This window comes from Colletotrichum lupini, chromosome 5 (genome assembly GCF_023278565.1).
Source record: "Colletotrichum lupini chromosome 5, complete sequence".
NCBI classification, from domain to species: domain Eukaryota; kingdom Fungi; phylum Ascomycota; class Sordariomycetes; order Glomerellales; family Glomerellaceae; genus Colletotrichum; species Colletotrichum lupini.
In genome coordinates, this window is record NC_064678.1 from 1,639,310 (window position 1) to 1,658,946 (window position 19,637).

At 32.0% G+C, this 19,637-nt stretch overlaps 4 protein-coding genes across 4 annotated transcripts; 3 read left to right on the forward strand and 1 right to left on the reverse strand.

Annotated features, from left to right (window-relative positions):
• Positions 1–855: 855 nt before the first annotated feature.
• On the reverse strand, positions 856–3,280 carry CLUP02_09885 (uncharacterized protein; the record flags this gene model as incomplete). The annotated part of the gene is made up of 12 exons (XM_049288862.1): positions 856–954; positions 1,013–1,025; positions 1,132–1,216; positions 1,286–1,314; positions 1,407–1,556; positions 1,672–1,759; positions 1,843–1,907; positions 1,987–2,294; positions 2,462–2,576; positions 2,637–2,745; positions 2,826–3,094; positions 3,243–3,280. 12 exons carry the CDS (start codon positions 3,278–3,280, stop codon positions 856–858), a joined length of 1,368 nt encoding a protein of 455 aa, XP_049146006.1.
• Positions 3,281–3,903: 623 nt separating this feature from the next.
• CLUP02_09886 (hypersensitive response-inducing protein) lies at positions 3,904–4,388 on the forward strand (the record flags this gene model as incomplete). Its single annotated transcript, XM_049288863.1, has 2 exons — positions 3,904–4,028; positions 4,082–4,388. The coding sequence occupies 2 exons, from the start codon at positions 3,904–3,906 to the stop codon at positions 4,386–4,388; spliced, it is 432 nt and encodes a 143-aa protein (XP_049146007.1).
• Positions 4,389–5,204: 816 nt separating this feature from the next.
• Positions 5,205–5,759, forward strand: CLUP02_09887 (uncharacterized protein; the record flags this gene model as incomplete). Its single annotated transcript, XM_049288864.1, has 1 exon — positions 5,205–5,759. One exon carries the CDS (start codon positions 5,205–5,207, stop codon positions 5,757–5,759), a length of 555 nt encoding a protein of 184 aa, XP_049146008.1.
• Positions 5,760–5,902: 143 nt separating this feature from the next.
• Positions 5,903–7,430, forward strand: CLUP02_09888 (uncharacterized protein; the record flags this gene model as incomplete). Its single annotated transcript, XM_049288865.1, has 4 exons — positions 5,903–6,541; positions 6,603–6,718; positions 6,774–7,012; positions 7,075–7,430. 4 exons carry the CDS (start codon positions 5,903–5,905, stop codon positions 7,428–7,430), a joined length of 1,350 nt encoding a protein of 449 aa, XP_049146009.1.
• Between the last annotated feature and the right edge of the window lie 12,207 nt (positions 7,431–19,637).

A 19,637-nucleotide genomic window follows, 5' to 3' on the forward strand; every position in this document is an offset into this window, starting at 1 on the left:
ATTTATATTTAAAATAAAATTAGTAAATAACTTAATAATATAAGCGCGCGTGCGTAATAAACGGGGGTACTTATAATAATTATAAAAAGTTAAAAAAGAAAAAAAAAATTTAGGTAATGCTACGAGAATTTAGATATATATAAAGTAGCTAAGTAGCCTCGTTCTTAGTAATTTATATACTAAAAATAGTAAAATACGTATTATTCCGAGTTAGGATTCTATTTATTTTAAATAAAAAAAATATATTTATAATAAACGCGGTTTAAAAGATATATATCTTTTATATTTTTTTTTTATATTTAACTAAATTAGGCTTTTATAAAAGTATTTAGAAATTCTATTTTAAGTATAATAGCTTTTTAATAATAGTAATTAGGGGGTATATTACGTAATAGGGATAGTAATCGTATTTTATAAAGTGCCCGTTACGTACTAAATTACGTATTTATTTTAAATATTGTATATATAAACCTTTTCCTTTTATCTATTTCTATTTTAATAATTAAGCTACTTTTATTATACTCCGTATGCCCATTGCTACGTGCCATAACTCGTGATAACAAGGCACATCGCATTTAACGTCCGTGGCTGCCTAACGGCAATTTGCACTAAGAAACGGACACAAGTATCTAGCGCATCTACAGAGGGCGTCTGAAACTACAGACAAAGCACTAAAAGTTATCATCGGATGTTGGTACTACGCTGTGATTTGTGATACCTCAACTGTGTTGGTGTGCTCTGTGATAGGGCTGACTCAACCAAAGGTTTCTGCAGTGCGCCTTGTGACTTAAGACAATGAGGCTCAAGTTCAAGCCAAGCCGGAAGTAAACGAGAGTTTCAACGTCACCAGCTGGTCTAGCTGATGTTACATATAGAAAACTGAAAATCCCGTTTGACTATGACATCAGGATCAGTTTCCCCGTGCCACGTTAGAGCAGAAGCCTTGTGAGACGTCTGTCATACATGGGCAGCTAATTCATCTTAATATATTGCCCTCGTAGAGGCTGCTCACACCATTACGGCGACTAATGGTTGCAGTAATTCCTCTTGTGCGAGTACTATTTACTTCACCTAATCTAGCAGGGTTGTATGAAGATCGCAACAATGACCCATTCATACAAGGAAGATCACAATCGTGAAGTCATCGGTCGCATGATCATGTCACCATGGTAGAGGTTTTGAGACCAGCCACCAGGTAGAGCTAGGTTCTCTTCAGCTGAATGTCACAGAGCTTGAGAAGCTACGATCAGCAGCCAGCTAACAGCTAATAGATCATTCAGCTTACATGGGCTGGTATCAAGGTCACTTTCGCAGCTCCCAAACCAAAGGTAGTGATGTTACGACATCGTCCTTCCCCAGAGATGATAGTAATGCATGTCATTGATTTGAAATTTTGAATGACTTACTGGTAGTAAGGACCATCGAAAATGGAAGAGTAAGGGCCAAGTTGAGAGGCAGCTTTCGAGGATGACCTGATACTAGCGCATGATAAATCTTGAATGGGCTGAAGAAATGGGGAGATCTTTCGGATCAACTTTGGCAACCAGCAAAGTTCACTTGCCGCGATGAAAGTATGTGGATAATCATGATACAGAATTCAGGGGAAAAGGATGAAGTAAAAGGGACAGTACTACGAGGTATCTATACCCGGAATGATTCTCTCGTTCTTACGAGGCCGCAGCGAAGTCAAGAGACACGCGCTGAAACCGTTGTGTTGGAGAATATGACCATGCAGCATATCTAACAATTGCTCGAAGAGCTGTAAATGTAAGAAAACAGACAATGGTCGCAGCATGATTTAGCGTGACTCATGTGCTGTGGATAATTAAAAGGAGTTCTTACAAGGTGAAGCCTCGCTGCCCGCGGGGAACCTAAAATCAGCCATTTCTGTGAGGGTGAACGATGCGCTTTCAACTTGAGTTTTCAGACTTCAGCTGAGCCTCTTCCACACGCTCTTATTTTAGAATTTTTCGCCTTCGAGGATACCAGCCGGTATCTTGTGGCTTGCAGATCGAAACGTTTTCGCAGAAGGTTGCGCCTCTCCCTAAAGCACTCGACCAGCGCGGACCCAAATGTACACTACTCTCTGGCTTGATCCTAAATTCGGTTAGAGGAGAACCCTGGAATCGAGGAAGTGGCGTCGCGGGCCGCGCCAAAGCCGCATTAGACTTTTCCCCGAATACCCCGGCGCCCCGAATGGGGAGCCGAGTCTTGCCGGATTCGGATACGAAGTAGACATCGACGTCATGAACATGCCTTTCAGGGACGTTGGTCGGACTCAATTCACCCGGCGACTTGGCCAACGTTACGTTACCTTATTCTTAGCGTTCAAAGACCGAGAATCGCTTCAACGTGCTGGCTTCCTGTTCTCCCTTAGCGATAGAACTTAGCCGCGAAGCCGACTTAGGCGAGGTCTATCGTGTCCCTGTGTCATTAGCGATGTCTCATCGCCCATTGCCACAGCCCCTTGACACAAGTGGTGGATCTCGTATAGGCTCAGTGGTCCACCGTCCGCAGACTGGCGAGGGAGAGGATCGGTGAAGGTCTCACCGCCACGAGATAATGAGCTGGGTAACCTGTTGAGCACCTGCCAATGTAGACGGGAAAGTCTACTGAGCCCAGTGGGTTCGAGTTACGATTTATCGGAGCCCCAGTTGACAGTTGGCAGAAAAGTCTCTTTCGCTTCCCGGCTTCTTGCAGAATTGAAGCCGATGGAAATCTCTCGAACTCCAGGCTGAAAATTCTCTTCCGATCTTCAAGCAGCTTGAATGGTCAGTCACAAAACATAAACAGAGACAACAAATCATGACCTCAAGAGAGTCCACGCTCAGGATTTCGGCCGAGCAACAAGTCATGCATAGAAGGAGACCCCTGCCATCGACATGCCAACGCTTCAAGCTTGGCAGGGAGAGTGGGGTCGGCCAACTGCACGCTGCGCGCAGGGTAATCGGCTTTGGCCCGGTTCATCTGAGCCGCGGGAAGAAGCTTGGCGTGCGTAAGGCTCGCTCGATCAACCTTCTGGGCTGAAAAAGAAGCCTCCGGGGAGCTAGTTTTCTCCGAGGTTGGGGGAGTGATGATCGCGCGACAGGGGTGACTTTGTCTGCAAGCTGCCCAAAATAGATAGATTAAAAGTTGACAATCGTCCCATCATGTGCCTTGAGGCGGGGAAAGTTGTGGGGTGATCCAATCAAAAGGCTATGCGTACGAGGGTTCGTCTAATCATACAACATAAGCTGCCAAACCTTGAGCCCGTCATTAGAGGGGGCTTTTCTGGATCCATTGTGGACATGCGGGAGTTTAAGCCTGGGGGTCTTTTGAGGGAATTCTAGGTGTTCCCGCAATTGAAGTTGGAAAGCCCCTTTTCCATGTTATGCCATGATCAACATTGGCTGTGATTGTACATAGTATTGGAGATGCTGCATGTTATGGTAAGGGGGCGCGGTTGATGTGTTTCATTATGCGCGCTCTCGCCATCAGAAATTCCTATTTTGCGCATGGCAGGAAACTGTAAATTGAACAGGGCTATTATCGAGTAATTGGAAGTGGACTTCTCCGTTGTTTATTTTGCATAATAGACGTCATATAGGGGTTGGAGGCTATGACGTTTCACCTCAAGACTAATTCGGGAGTCGGGTCAAATACGAGTTCGGCAGTACCGGGGTCCACCGATCGCCGTTGGCGATCGTCATTGCCCCGGTGGATAGCCTCCCGACTCCTCGTATTATTCAAGATTTGGTTGCAATCAAAGTGATATATAAGGTTGACAACTTCGCAAGTTATCATGGTAATTTCGATCTGTATCACACACAATCAACTCATCTAATCACAACCAACTCACAACACACAACAACCTATTCTTTAATCACCCAAACAAACACCAAAACCACCACCACAACCTTCAAAATGCAGTTCGCCACTCTTCTCGCTTCCGCCTCCGTCGCTGCCGCTGCTGCCATCAGCAAGCGTGACGTTACCTTCAAGGTCACCAACTTCGGTGCCGACTGCATTCCCCACAGCACCCAGTGCTCGTAAGTTTTGACAACTCTGCAACATCCTCTCACACATGCTAATAACCTTCTAGTTACGGATTCACTGTCATCCAGCCCGGTACCATGGAGACCACCGGTGTCAACTGCACCGCTCTTGTCCCCGGCAACACCGACGGCACTCTCCCCGATGTCAAGGAGGGCACCTGCACCCTTTCCTCCCGCACCTTCGACGTCGTCCGCAGCGCCGAAGGTCTCACCCTCACCGTCTCTCAGCCTGTTACCCCCAGCAGCAACCAGACTGGCTCCCACCTTCTCCCCAACTCCGACTTCGAGATCTCCAACCAGCCCAACGCTGTTGTTCAGCACTACACTGGTGCCCGCTCTTTCGACCTCGAGTAAATATTTTGCCTTGTTCGATTTATTAAAGAACACGCTCCAGCGACGATAGGAATGGGTGTACCTTACACATAGTATTGGGAGGATGGCAAAAGATTGTACAACATATGTTTCGATAGAGTAAAAAGATACAATCATAGAATTCAACTGATTATCCATCCACAAAGTCAATTTTCTCATGCCGGGCCTTCATTAATTGAACACAACCTCTACCTCAATGCTGAGCTCGTGGTATATTGTGCGAAAGGTCACCTGATCCAGAGTAGCATAGGTTTTGCTGTACCGTGCTTTCATTACGATAATCGCTCAGAAAGTTGATATGATGACAGTTCCCTTGTCCCTTGGTTGAACTAGATGTACCTGACATAAGTACATCTCTAGGCTTCTCGCAAGACTTATCTGGTTAATACCGACCAGACCGAATCAGCAGCAGGTGTTCTGAGCGTCTTCAGCCACACAAGGCATCCCTAGTAAGCCAACAGAGCAGACAGAATGCGTTTATGATTGGTCCTTCGCAATCCACTTAATCCAATCAAAGAAATAAGGCAACCATTCATTGCTTGCCAACACGCACTTGGGGAGATACCAAATCGCCGTGTCATACCACCAAGAGAATAGTCAGCAGTGCTGCAATGTCAAAAAGCCTGCAGCCTCATCAGCTGCTTACTTCTCACCCTTCTGAAATCAGGCTGTCCTTATCCCTTACATTGTCACCCCGAGTTCATTTTCTTTAATTCTCCTTCTTGCTCCAGAAATTCTCACGGGTTTGAGACCACGACAACCACCGGTCAACACGTGAAGCCGCGTCGTCATTAATCCATGGATCCTCTGTCTATATCCAGTGGCGTTGCGGGTCTTGTTTCCCTTGGACTTACTGTCTGCAAAGGTATCAATACCTTCTGCCAAGATTACAGGTCACGCGACTTTGATCTCATCAACCTCACGGAGCATGCACAAAGACTAGATTCGTTCCTTCAGCTGATACAAACTCGGTTGCAAGCAAGTCATCACATCGACTCAGCGCTGTCAATGTCCTTAAGAAACTGTTTCGACGCCTGTCAGGGATGCATTCAGGAATTTGAAATCCTAGCTAAAGAGCAAACTCGGTCACGAGGGCCAAGAGAACTCAAGGAGTATGGAAAAGATGCCGCGAGACATTTGCTGTATCCCTTGCAAAAGGCCAAGTTCGACAGACTAAAGGCAGAAATGCAAGGGTTCTACACCGCAATGACAAGTTATTTGCTCCTCCTTAACCAGTATGTCGTAAGATTTCCCCACTGGAGCACTCGATTAGTTCTAATGTGGTTTCCAGTGACCTTACCAATGAGCTACGAGAAGCTGCGATTTCCGAATCCGTCAAAATGGTTTCTCTAATCATGTATGAAAATCAGAAGACAGCAAGCCAAATAGCTGCATTATTGCCTGCTTTGGAAAAAGTTATTGATACAAAGCTGGCTGGGCTCGAACGCTCGTCATTGGTATCGCTGAGGTCTAGCCCAGGAGCCGGCGACGTTTCAATGAATTCCTCGCCTTCATCGCCTCCGTCACCGAAACATCGTGGGAAGAGTCTGCATCCCAAGAACGAAAGTCGAAGTAACACCGCAAACAGCTCGGCAGACAATTTCCTCACAAGCGACGCCGTGGCCCAAGCATCATCTCGCATCAAACTCGAAGATAATGCACCGAAGACTTTGCCTTCTTCAGAAATACCGAGCGACGAAAATTTTCAGAATTTTGGGTGTTCTTGCAGGGCCAACTCTCTCCTCGGACGGCGAGACGTGTCTATCCGTGGTCGCCCCAAGCACGACAGCCATTGCGATCTCTTCTTCATGAACCCTAGTCAACGAGCCATAAAAGGCAAGCTTCAACTTTTCAGCATTCTGATTTCTTGGAAATTGGAAATCCAGTACTCACGGCGACTGTTCTACCGAGATTTACAGATTCATCCTGCAATAGCAATAGTAGCGCGATCCTTGGTATCAAATGACTCACCTGCTTTTACATTGGTCGATGAATTAGTTCGTAGAACTCCAGATATTACAGCAGAAGCTCTTCAAGCTCAGATATCATCAGTGTCAAAGGACTTGAGATGTCTGTTCAGGCGCGGCAGAGCCTCGCCAGGTGATTACAACTTCGCCGATCAAACTCTTCTTCATGTAGGAGAACTCTGCCGTGCCATATCATCGTCTACTCTAAAGCTTTGCTAATTTCAACAAGAGGGCTAGTAATGTGCATGGCCACTTATGGCCTGATCGAATGTCCGAGATTTGGGTACGGTTCATGAAGGAACTTGTACTTATGGGCGTACCCCTTAACGAAAGTGGATGTTTCGGGTAAGATTCGTTCTCAGTTTTCGACCATTGAACTTCAATAGACTAACAGACCTAGTTCGGCTCTGTCATGGTTTCTTGAGCTCCGTAGAAGAGAGCGCATGGAGCATACGAAGAGGACTTCACAAGATCTACCAACAGGCTCGTTGGTCATTGCAAAAGGATTAATTGAACTAGGTGCTCCATATATCGATGACCCATTATTCGGTTTAGAATCACAAAACCTAGTCATCCTATCGGAATACAAGATTTTGACTTTACCTGATATCTACCAGTGTTTCTCGTGGCATCTTGATGGTAAGTCTGATGTTAACACATCTCGTCTTTTTATGTTAGCCTCAAAATAATGACGCTGAAAGGATTTGATTACGGTGCATTGTCCTCTGCGCTTTTTGAAAAGTCAGAACCGGCTCTCCGAAGGATTTTGATGGCGTCGTCATCCATTATGATCGAGCGATGCCACAACGACCAGACTCCGCTTCATGTGGCCGCTTACTGGCCCAGAGGCCTCCAACTGCTTTTCGAATTGGCTGGAGACGCCTGTCGGCAAATCATTGATCTCGAAGACGCTTCGCAACTCACGGCAATTCACTCGGCCGTACTCTTGCATCAAGTAGACTCCGTCAAATTGTTGCTTGAACAGGGGGCCAGCATCGATCTTGAGAACAGTGCTATATTCTTTGGACACCCTTATACTCTCGACGCTGATTATTAGAGTCAGGAAATTATCGACTTGTTGTGCGATGAACTAGCCGTTCGCAGGAGAGAGATGTTGCGTTTTGCAAGGAAAACCTTGACGGTGCAAGAACTGTTCGCCCTGGGCACAACGAAACAAACCATGCTTCAAGCGAACGCGTTTGAAGTTCTATAGGCACTTTAGGCCCGAAACATCGACATACCTTTAATCTTTTAGCGAGTCCGACCTGGATCAATCTATTATTCTCCGGTAATAAATATATTAGTATCCCTATTATAAGGTAGTTAGTTCGAACCGTAGTTAACGAAGAGATTAATTAAACTATATAAATATTTACGTAATAAGTATAAAAAAGAGGTTCTAATTATAAGTTAGGCTAATTATGATAATCCTAAATAGGGCCCCTAATTAGTCCTTATATAGTCGGCTATATACCGTAATTAAATTAGATTTCTAATTTAATACTAACTTTCTCTTTTTTTTATTAATTTACTTATTATAGTTAGAAATACCCCTTTGGGGTCCGGTCCGCCTTATTAGGGGCCATCTTCGCCTTTATGGGTAAGCTAGTTTATTAGGGTTAATATTAGGTATTTTTATTACGTAACAAACTTTATAATTAATAATAGCTAGCTATAGCCGTTACTAAATACTAACGATCCTATTATAATATATTAATTACTCTCTAAATAGCTAAAAACTACCCCCTATTTTCTACCTTATTTAATAACTTTAGAATATCCTTTTTAATCTTTCTTAACTTACTCTTACGCTACGTTTTTAGAATATTAATAATATTTTAGAATTAGTTAAGTATTTCGAGGCTACTATATTATATAAACTGGGTGCTTATTAGGGTAATAGCTATATTAATATATATTTTTTTAATTTTTAAGTTAATAGTATCTAATCCGTATTCCTTAAGACGGCCGTGTTATAGTTTAGGGTTTTTTAATATAATATTTATAAGATCGAACTTCTAGTTATTAAAAAAGCCCTAGGGGTTAATAATAACTACGCGTCTTAGTATTTTAATAATATATATTTAAGAATAAGTAGACGATTTAATAGTAATAGTAATAATAATAGTAATAGGGTAATAGCGATAGGGCGATAGTAATAAGGTAATAGTAATAGCGTAATAATAATAAACGGCGAGGGAAGCGTTTTTTAATTTTAATAAAAAAAACGAAATAACGAATATATATATATATGTGCGAGTCGAAGTTAAAAGCGTATATTAGTACTTATAGAGGTCGGTATTATTCTTAATAACGGCAACGAGGGTATTTTTAATACTATACTATTATAAGCTACTATTACTTAGAGGGTAATAAACTTAGCTAGGTAAGCGGCTTATAAAGTAGTAGCGTCGGGCGCTTAATATCGCTATTAATAATCCGTAGTTATAAACTTTATAAGAGAGAAAGTTAAAAAGTTAAAAAATCTAAAAAAAATAGTTTATTAAGATAGTAGGAGTATTTATTGATACTATATATTAATACTATATAATCGATATTAAGAACTGCCCGAGTAATTAGTAAAGGTAGAATAAAAAAGTAAAAATAAATAGTTAGAAATATAATTTAACCTTAGGTCCGTTTATTAAATCGTCTCTTTTTACCCCTTTTCTCTATTTTTTTTATATAACCTATCCTTTTATTTATATATTAACTTTTTTATTATTTACGAATTATTCTAACCCCTTATTAAGTACTACTTTTATAAAAGCGTTAGCGAAGTTATTATTATTATTAATTTAACGGATTTTAAGTATCTCGCGCTTTTTATATAATTACTTAAGGGCTATAATATTAATTATAAGCCTCTTTCTTTTTATTATCCCTAATTTAATAAAGTATTTATATAGTAAATAAGAATTTATATAAATAACTATTAAGATTAATAAAAAGCTAAGTTAATTAGTAATCTTTTTTAATATTATTAAAATTAAATAAAAAAGATTAATACCGTTAACTATACTATAAACCTCTAATACTAATATACTTCTTATTACTTACTTATTTTTAGTTAATAAATAATAAATTATATTATTATATATAATAAATTCGCTCTTATTTATACTCTCGTTAGCTAGGATAATAATATACCCTAATTATAAAGTAAGGTCGTTATTATTCGTAAATAACTTATTAATAAAGATATAAAGCTTATTAATTATAAAGTTAATTAAGTAATAAACGAGGCCTTGATTAAAACTCGTTTATTACTATTTAAACTACTTATTAAGTACTTTAACGTTTTATTTAGTTAAATCTATAGTTTATACTACCCTAACGTAATTAAATATTACCTTAAGCTAATAAATACTTATAATATATACTCCTTACGTAAGCTTAGTTTTATATTACTTTTTAATATTAATTATGTTTAGATTAATAAAGTTAATTTTCTTACCCTACCCCTTTTATTAAAAAACGACGGTTTCCTCTTTTATAATAAGAATTTTATTATTAAATATTAAGGGGGTATTTGTTATAAGGACCTCTTTTAGCTTCGTTATAAAGCCCGCTTTTTAAAGCTCTTTATTCTTTTTTTTTATAAAATTAATATTAAATAGGCTTAATATATTATCGGTTTATATTCCGACGATCCTAAATTAATTATTTTTATACTCTAAGATTAATAAGCACGGGTCGTACGTAAATATAATTATTAATAATTAATTAATATAAAAATCGTAGTATATAGCTTATTAATAAGTACCCGATTTTACGAGCCTATATAGTAGCTTAAGTACTTTAATAATCGTACTTTTTAAATATTTACTAGCTATTTCCTTTAGTAAATAAGCTAGGATTTTCTTTATAAGCCCTATAGCTAATTAAGTATGAGCCTAAGTAATATTATAGCTCTAAATCTTATATCTCTTTTTTTATAATAATACTATTAGTATTATTATTAACTATTAGCTATAGCGCTATATAATAAGTAATTATATAAGTAGTATCGCCTTTTTAACCTTATTATACCCTTAGATTATATACTTAGACTTTTTATATAGTTAAGGTATTCCTTTCTTCTTAATTTTATAAACTATTTACGATTTAAATATATAGAGGTTTATATACTTCTCTAAGTTATAAAAAATAAATTAATAGACCCCTCGATTATAAAAAGTATCTACTTCGATAAGATCTAATCCCTTAAACGGCTTTTTATTAGTTATAATTATACCTTTTTTACGTAGTTTAATTACTAACTTAAAATCGGCTTTTTCTTTTACTATATAAAAGGTATTAATTACCTCGTTACTAATAATAAATTACCGCGTTAGGGCTTATTATTATATTCTTCTATAACGACTTATTAATCATATTATAAAAAGGAACTCGAGGTAAGTTAGAACGCTATTATATTAACCTAATTAACTAAAGACTTAATATAAAGAAAAAAGAAATAGAATAATAAATAGAAACTAGCGAGCTAGCCCTTTAGGCCTAGTAGTCTAGCTCGTTATATAATTATTAAAAGCTTAGCTTCGTAGTTTAAAACTAAGCTACGGGGCCTATAGGGGCCCTAATACTTATTATTATAATATTACCCCCCCCTTTATACTAAAGGGCGCTATTTATAATATTAAAAAATAAACCTCTTAATTACCCCTTATTTTAATAAATTTATAATTATAATTATTATTATTATATTATCGTCGTCCCTTAGTAATAGTAAATCGCTAGCTATAATAGCTTTTATTCATATATTTAGGTTTTATAATAAACCCTTAGTAATTAAGTATTAGTAATAGAACGCTTATAGCGCTACTAGTATATATTTAAAGCTCTTTATATTATATTACGTTAAATCCGTATTATATCCTTTTTAATTTACTTAATATTATAGCTTTTTCTTATATAATTATAACTTAATTATTTTAAAAACCTCGTACTCTAGCTCGCTATTATTATTAGTAATTAGTAATAGCGGTTCTTAGTTCTATTTAAATAATAAGTCGTCAATAGCTTTTTTTAGCTTATTTAGGTAGAAAACTAAGTATACCCGGCTATTTATTAATAATTTTATAACTTATATACCCCCCTATTTAGTATTAATAATAGGCTATAGGCTAGTTTATAGTTATTATAGTTTATTTACGTTAGTAAACTTTTAGTACGAGGTATTAACAAAGACCTAGTCTCTTATTTTTAAGTTATCCGGGCGCCGGTAGTAGTTAGTATACTTTTTATATTATATTTAAATAACTTTTATATTACCCCTAGCGATCTCCTAGGCCTCGTATATTCTCTAAGCTATACGCTACGCGTTAGTATAATTTAGCTTTTTCTTTATAAAGCTAAATTAATAAGTTTACTTAGACTAGTTAAAAAAAAGCCATAGTTAATAACTAAATTTTATTTCGTATAATAATAGCCCTATAATCTCGCTAAGCTAAGTAATATAAATAAAGTTAACTATAAATAATATATTATTTTATTTATTTTAATATTAATTAATTAATAATCTTAATTACTATAAGATATACTAATTTAGTACCTCTATTTAGCCGTCCGTTTATAAATAATCTACTATTAATAACTATAGTCTAACTCCGTAAATTTTATAGAGCTCCTCTTAGAAATTAAAAATAAATTAGGGGCCTCGGTTTAATATAATAGCTTTTAATAAGCTAAAAATAAGTAGTACCCGCTTATAAAATATTCGGCTTATATTTTTTATTATAATAGTTTTATAATAAGGAATAGATATCGCCCTTTTATTTAAGTAGTCTATTATTACTTATATATTATTTAAATTCTTTTTAATTAGTAAAGATATTTATAAAGTTAATAAAAATATATTATTATAAGTAGTTAGGTATTAATAGCGGTTTTAGTTCCCCTAGGAGTTTATTACGTAGCTTTTATAACTAATAGTAAGTATAATAATTCCGTACGTGTTAATAAGTATTTATTATTAAGCCCGGCTAGTAGTACTACTATTTAATTATTTTTATAACCTTATTATACCCTAAGTAAATAAGGAGTTTTTATTTATAGACTTTATAAATAATTATAATATAGAGGTTCTCTTTTTTAAGTACTATGAGCTTCTTATTTATTATTAATAATCCGTCGTTTTAAATAAACTAGCGCTTATATTCTTTAGTTATTAGTACTTATATTAATAGGAGAGACGCTATAATAGGGTCCTTATTAAGCTTTAAAATCCTTTTTATTAATAAGTACCCCTAGAGCTCGTTTTTTAATAAAAATAAGCTAATTATAAGTTATAATTAGTTAATAGCGGTACTTAATAACGCCTATAGCTCCGCTATAATATTAAAAAATAATAGTCTTAATAATAAAAGGACTTATATCCTATTAGCCTCTTTTAGTACTTACTAAGTATAAATATCTTCTATTTTTGATAAAAGGGCATTAGTTAGTACGTTCTCCTTCCCTAAGTAATAATAAATCTAAAAATTAAAATCTACTAATATACTAGCTTAGTAGGCTTATTATAAGTTAAGTAGGTACTTAGTTATAAAAAATAATAATAACTAATAGTTTATAATAATATCGAACTTATATTTATAACTTACGAGCTCCGCGCGCTATTTTTCTAAATATAATATTATTATTAATATCTTTTTATTATAAATAGTATAGTTAAGCTCTACGCTACTTATTATTTTTAAATAAAAAGTTATTAAGTATTATAACTTATTATTTTTTTATTATTATAATAGCGCCCCGGCGTATACTAAGTTAGAAATATTTATTTTTAATTACGTTAATAACTCTAATTTAAAATAATAGAGGATAAGTACCGATATTAATACTAGCTTTATAACTTTAAAAGCCGTTTCGTAGTTAATACTAAAGTTAAAAAGAACTCCCTTACTTATTAACTTCGTAAAAGGCCTAGCTAAATAGCTATAATTTTTTATAAACCTCTTATAAAAGTTATAAAACTTAAAAAAAGACTAGATACTTTTAAATAATATAAATAGTTTTTAGTTTTTAATTATAGAAATTTTTTTTTATCTAGCTATATACTTTTTATTAAAATTATAAAGCCTAAGTACTTCGTAAAAGTAATACTAAATTCGTACTTTTTAATATCCGCTTATAAGCCTATTTTTTATAAGCAGTCTAGTACTTTAATAACGTACTCTTAGTACTAAAGGAGGTTATTAAAAAAAATTAAGATATTATTTATATACGCTATATAGAAGTTATTTAAATACTTTATTAATATCTTATTTATATATTATTAATATATAATAAGCTTATTATAAAGCTTAAAAAGTACTACCTTATATTTATATACCCCGTAATAAGTTCTAAATATTATTAAGTCCTTAGAGGCTAAGTTAAGTTAAATATAGTAAAAGGCCTATTTAATATTTAGCTTAGTAAATATTTTTATTTTACTTAGCTACGCGAGGGTTTTATTAATAAATAATAAAGAGTAGTAGTCTTTTTTATAACCTTATTAAGCTTATAAAAGTTAATATAAAAGCGTAGGCTATTATTATATTTTTTTATAAATAGTATTAGTAATATAAAAAGAGTATTACTTAGCTCGATAAATCTCTTTTATAAATACTTTAATAAATAAGCCCTTATAACCTCTAACTTAGGTATTAACTATTTATATAAAAAATAATAAGTTAGCTTCTTTTTATTACTATTTAAGAGCTCGATCTTATAGTTATACGGCTTATAAAGCGCTAGTATATTACTAACTATTTTATTAAAAACGTCGGTCTAGGGCCGTAAATACTTTAATAAGTTCGTTATTATAAGGTTATAAATAACCTAGTTATTATTATATAAGGGGTCTATTTCTTCTTTTTTATTTTTTATAATATAATTAAGCTAATAAAATAATATAAAGCCTATTTTAATATCGTTTTATTTTAAGTTCTTTTTAAAAACGGGAGTATTAATAAAAGTAATATTTATTTATACTATTACTAAGTATAGTTTTTATTACCTAGCCCTCTCTACGGGGGCGATATTAGTATTATTAAAAGTACGTTTTATTTTCTTTATATTCTTAGCCTCGTTTAATTACTATATTTAACGGGCTATCGTTTTTAATAAGTATAATAATATCCTAATTAGTATACCCTTCGCCCGCTATTACTAGAGCTTTTAGTTATAGCGGGTTATATTTATTTTAAATAAGTCTCATTAATAATCGGCGTTAATTTAGTATTATATATTAATAATTTCTAGGGTATATAGGTCCTCGATATCCTTAATAATAATAGAGGGCGTTTCTTATAATAATAGGTTTTTAGGCTATATTAAACGTTAATAGCGAATATTAAGGTTTACCCTATAGTATTTAAACTACTTTTATTTTAAAATTAGGTCGTAGTAGCCCGTATTAAGCTAAAAGAGGGGTATTTTTAAAAAGACCTATTAATTAATATATAAGTTAGCGGTTTATATTATATTAATATTATTTAATCGCTCTTTATTAAATTTAGTAATAAGGATTAGGTATAATAATTTATAAAATAGGGCTGCGTAGAATTATTATAATAAAGAAGTTACGTAATTATTTATAAATCCGTACTTATTAGCTTTTATATTAAATAAAGCTCTTAGGTAAATTCTATATTTATTAAATATTAATATAAGCTCTATTTTAAGGGGCTAGCCCCTTACGAAATCCTATAGGTTTACTAAATTAATTACTAATTTTTCGTCTTTTTTATATATATCCCCTAGCTAAGAGTTTATTTTTATTAAAAGTTTTAGTTTTTTAAACCCGACTTTATTTTAATAGGGCCCTCGGTAGCGTTAATAATAACTATAATAGTTTTTAACTTCTTAAAATAATCCTTAGAAATATATTTAGTATTATTATAAATAAAATAAGTATTATTATCCTTAAGCTTTTAATATAAGGCTTTAGGGATCGTTTTATAAGTAAAGGTACGACCTCGGTCCTATTTAGTACCTTTAGTATTTTTATTATTTTTATTATTTTTATTACTCTTATTTAAAGTTTAGCGAGTTTAACTAGAAGCTTTAACCGGGCGGTTTTTTATAAAAGGGGGCTATATTATATTAGCTAGCTAAGTAACGTACTTAGTATATTTTTAAAAAGTAGCCGTATTATTTAAGTATTTTAATATAGCCTAGTTATAAAATATATATAAATAGCTTATTATAGAAACGGCGCTTTTATTACGACTCTAAAAGCTTATTAATATATACGAGCTTAGTAAATATAAAGTATTTTTAATAAACGTTTTTAAGTATAACTATAAGTACGTTTAGTTTATAACTAGCGTTATTTATAATAATCGGGCTAGTATAAGCCGACTTAAGCTCGTAAAATAGTTACTTAGTTATAGTAATTTTATTAGAAATTAGTATTAAGTATATAAACTCCGTAATACTATTTTTAATTTTATTAATAATATACTCTAAGTAGTACTTATTCGTACTATAGTTAGTATTTTCTAAGCGCTTTATAATATATTAGAGCTAATAATTGAACTTAAGGTTAGTATTATTATTTATAAAAATAAGTACGTTAGGTATTTTTTAAGAGCCGTAAGTAATAAAATAAGACGAGGCTAAAGTAGTTTTATAACTATTTTATATTTTTAAATATATTGACTATTATTTTAATATATTAAGGGTAGCGGTATTTTAAATAAAGCTAGTTTAAGAGCCGTTTTTTAATTATTTTAGTTTTTTAGCTATAGCCGTATTACTAATATAGGCTTAAGTAAGGGCTTTTTTTATAATATAGAGCTTTATAATAATAATATATATAAAGTTAAGGTTCTTATAGGTTATTACGTATAAGCGCTTAGTATTATTACTTAGCTAGTTAATAATAAAAACTAGGACTTATTCTAATTAGTACTAAGTAATATATATTTTTAGTTATTATTCGATCTATTTAAATAAAGTCTTTTTATTGTTTTTAAAATATAGCTCTTAAATAAGGTCGAGGTTAATATACTACTTAGTCTTTTTTTAAAAAGAATATTATTATAAATATAAATAAGCGAGGTAAGCTAGTTAGTTATATTATTAAAGTACGCTAAGTAATTGGCCTAGGTAATAGAAAATAAAAAGCGCTTTATTAATTAGTTAAATAGTATAATTTTAGGGTTAATAACTAAAAGCTTAGTACCTTTATTAAAGCTTATAACGCTTTATTAGGACTTATAAAAGTAGTAATTTTACTAAAAGCTATTAGTATAAAAAAAAACTTAGCCTCTTTAGTTATATTCTTTAATTATTATATTTAATAAAGGGGGTATATATTTAAAAAAGTATTAATTATACTACTTATATACGATTAATTTAGTTAGCTATTACTCGGCTCTTTTATACGCTTTTTTAATAAGGGTAGCTAGTTAGGATAGTAAGTAGTTAATTAATTAAAATATTATTATTTTGTTTTTAAAAAATAGTTAATTAAGTAATATTAAGTAGTATTATAAAAAGGAACTCGAAGTAAGTTAAAACGCTATTATATTAACTTAATTAACTAAAGACTTAATATAAAAAAAAAGAAATAGAATAATAAGTAGAAATTAGCGAGCTAGCCCTTTAGGCCTAGCGGTCTAGCTCGTTACGTAATTATTAAAAGCTTAGCCTCGTAGCCTAAGGCTAAGCCACGGGGCCTATAGGGGCCCTAATACCCACTACTATAATAATAATATCAATACCCTTTTAGTAATTTCCTCTTCCTCGTTATTTATTAATACTATTACGACGATTTTATTAAGAATAATTTCTTATACTTTTATTACGAGTTATATAGTTTCCCTTAGTTTTTTTTTTTTTTATAAGTTAGAAATTACCTCGCTAAGATTTATATAATATAATCTAACTACCGTAATTAATACTTCGAGGGGCTAGTTACGATCCTTTATAACTATATAAGATCGCTTATTAATAAAAATTAATTTATATAGCTTAGCTTATTATTAAGTAATTTCGTACTATATTTATATATTTAAATTTAATAATATATTTAAATTACCCCCTATATCGGGCCTATTACGCATAGTAATTACTTTATTAACTTATTTTTTTACGCTTACCTCGCGTAATACCTATATTACTTTTTTAATTACTTAGGCTTATTAGCTTATATTTAGCGATAATAACGAGGCTAAGGTCGTTTTTAAATATATTCTAAATACTAATAGCGTTAGTATAAGCCCATTAGGCCCTATAATATTATTATAATATTTAAGTATTATTTAAAGTATTTATCGTTAGTAAAATCGGGATTTTCCTTTTTAATAATTCTAAACGCCCTTTTTAATTACTAATATGCCCTTTCTACCTTTTTAATACTATAATACGCTTTAATAAGTACGATTTTTAACTATATACTATAAGCTATCGTATTTTTTCTAAATTTTACTAATTTAAAACTAGTATTAGCGTTAGTTTTAATACTATCTAACGGTCTTTAGTATATATTAATCTATCCCTTTTATAAGGCTAACTATATTATTTTTATTTATAAATCCTAAAAGAATTGCCCTATTTAAAAAAATATAGCTACGTTAATTATATATAGGACTAGCTAACTATTTAAATAGAAAATATCGATAACGATTTCTTAATTAAAGTTAAGCTTATTACGCAATTTAAATTTAAATCTACGTAGGCTCTATATATTTATTTAGTATTAATAATATATTCTTATTAATTACTCTAGCGTCCCTATTTTAATATTATTATTACTTAATTACTTTAAGAAGTTATATAGCCTCGTAACCGACGAGTACCCGAATTTTTAATATAGTTATCTAAGCTTATTTTTTATTAAGTAATTAATTAACTTCGTATTATTAATAAACTTTATAAACATATATCCCTATTATTATTTAACTATTTTAAAATACTTATTACTAAAAATTCTATTCTTCGTATTATTAAATATAATACCTAGTTAATTTATATTTTTTAAATATAAGAGAAATAGGGTATTAATAAGTAAAATATAAAAAGTTATTGTTCCGAAGTGCGTTTCTATTTTTATTATATTTAAAATAACGATTTCCTTACTTAAGCTAAAGCTAATCCTTATAATACTTATTATTAACGTATTAAGTATTATTAACGCGATCTTTTATAATACTTAAAATTATCTTTTTCTTTTTATTAACTATTATAATGCCTTAATATTTAGGATAATTTTATAAAATTTATTTAAGCCGTATTTTTCGCTCATATAAAATACTTATACGAGCTTATTATTTAAAGAATCTAAGTAGTATAAAAAGGACCCCTCTAGCTACCCTTAGATTTATTTAATACTATATTCTTTTTTTTAAAATATTAAGAGAGGTAATATCTTTTTTTTTAAATATTAAAAAAATAGGCTTTTATTTTATTAAATTCGCCCTTTTAGCTACTTTTATATTTATTATTTAAGGAACCTTTTTTTATTATTTATAAATAAAAGCCTATTTATTAAGAGCTTTTATTACTTTTTATTTATTTAGCTTTATATATTCTCTAGAGGCTAATAAGGTAAAAAAAGAGTAGTTAACGTCGTTAATTTTATTATAATCTAATTCGTTAGTATAGGGGGCGAGATTTTCTTTGTTTTTTAAATTTCTATAGGGGGTAAATACTCTAGGCCGCTATTTTAACTATTATTACTAAGTTCCATACCCCCGGATCTGCCCTTATATATAATAAGGAATTAATTAAATTAACGAGGGCTAATTTTATTATTTATTACCCTTAACTTTCTATATTATTTATATAATTTCGTACGCTCTTCTTTAGAGTAGTTATTTAATTAATATCTATTTTTTTTATAAATATAATATTACTTCTTTTATCACCCTACTTATAAATTAAATCTTTACTTAATTAACGAATTAGGGCCTCCTTATTAACGATTATTATATTTAGCTTCTTTTCTTTTTTTATTATACATTTAATTAACTTAATATTATTAATAAGGGCCGTTATATATTTAAAAATAAATTTAGTATAGTATTCTCGTTTTAATATTAAAGCTAGATCTTAGCCTTAAATAGAGCGTTTTATAGTTTTTAAATACTTAGTATAAGGTTATTTTTACTTTTAGTACGTACTAAACTATAGTATAAAAATATTTAACTTTTTACTTATTAGTTCCCTTATTTAGCTAAGTTTTTACTAGCTTATTAATTTAATTAATAAGCTTTTTAAAAAAATTTACTCGCAATTTACCCTTTATTATTCTAGCTAAAAGATTTAAAAG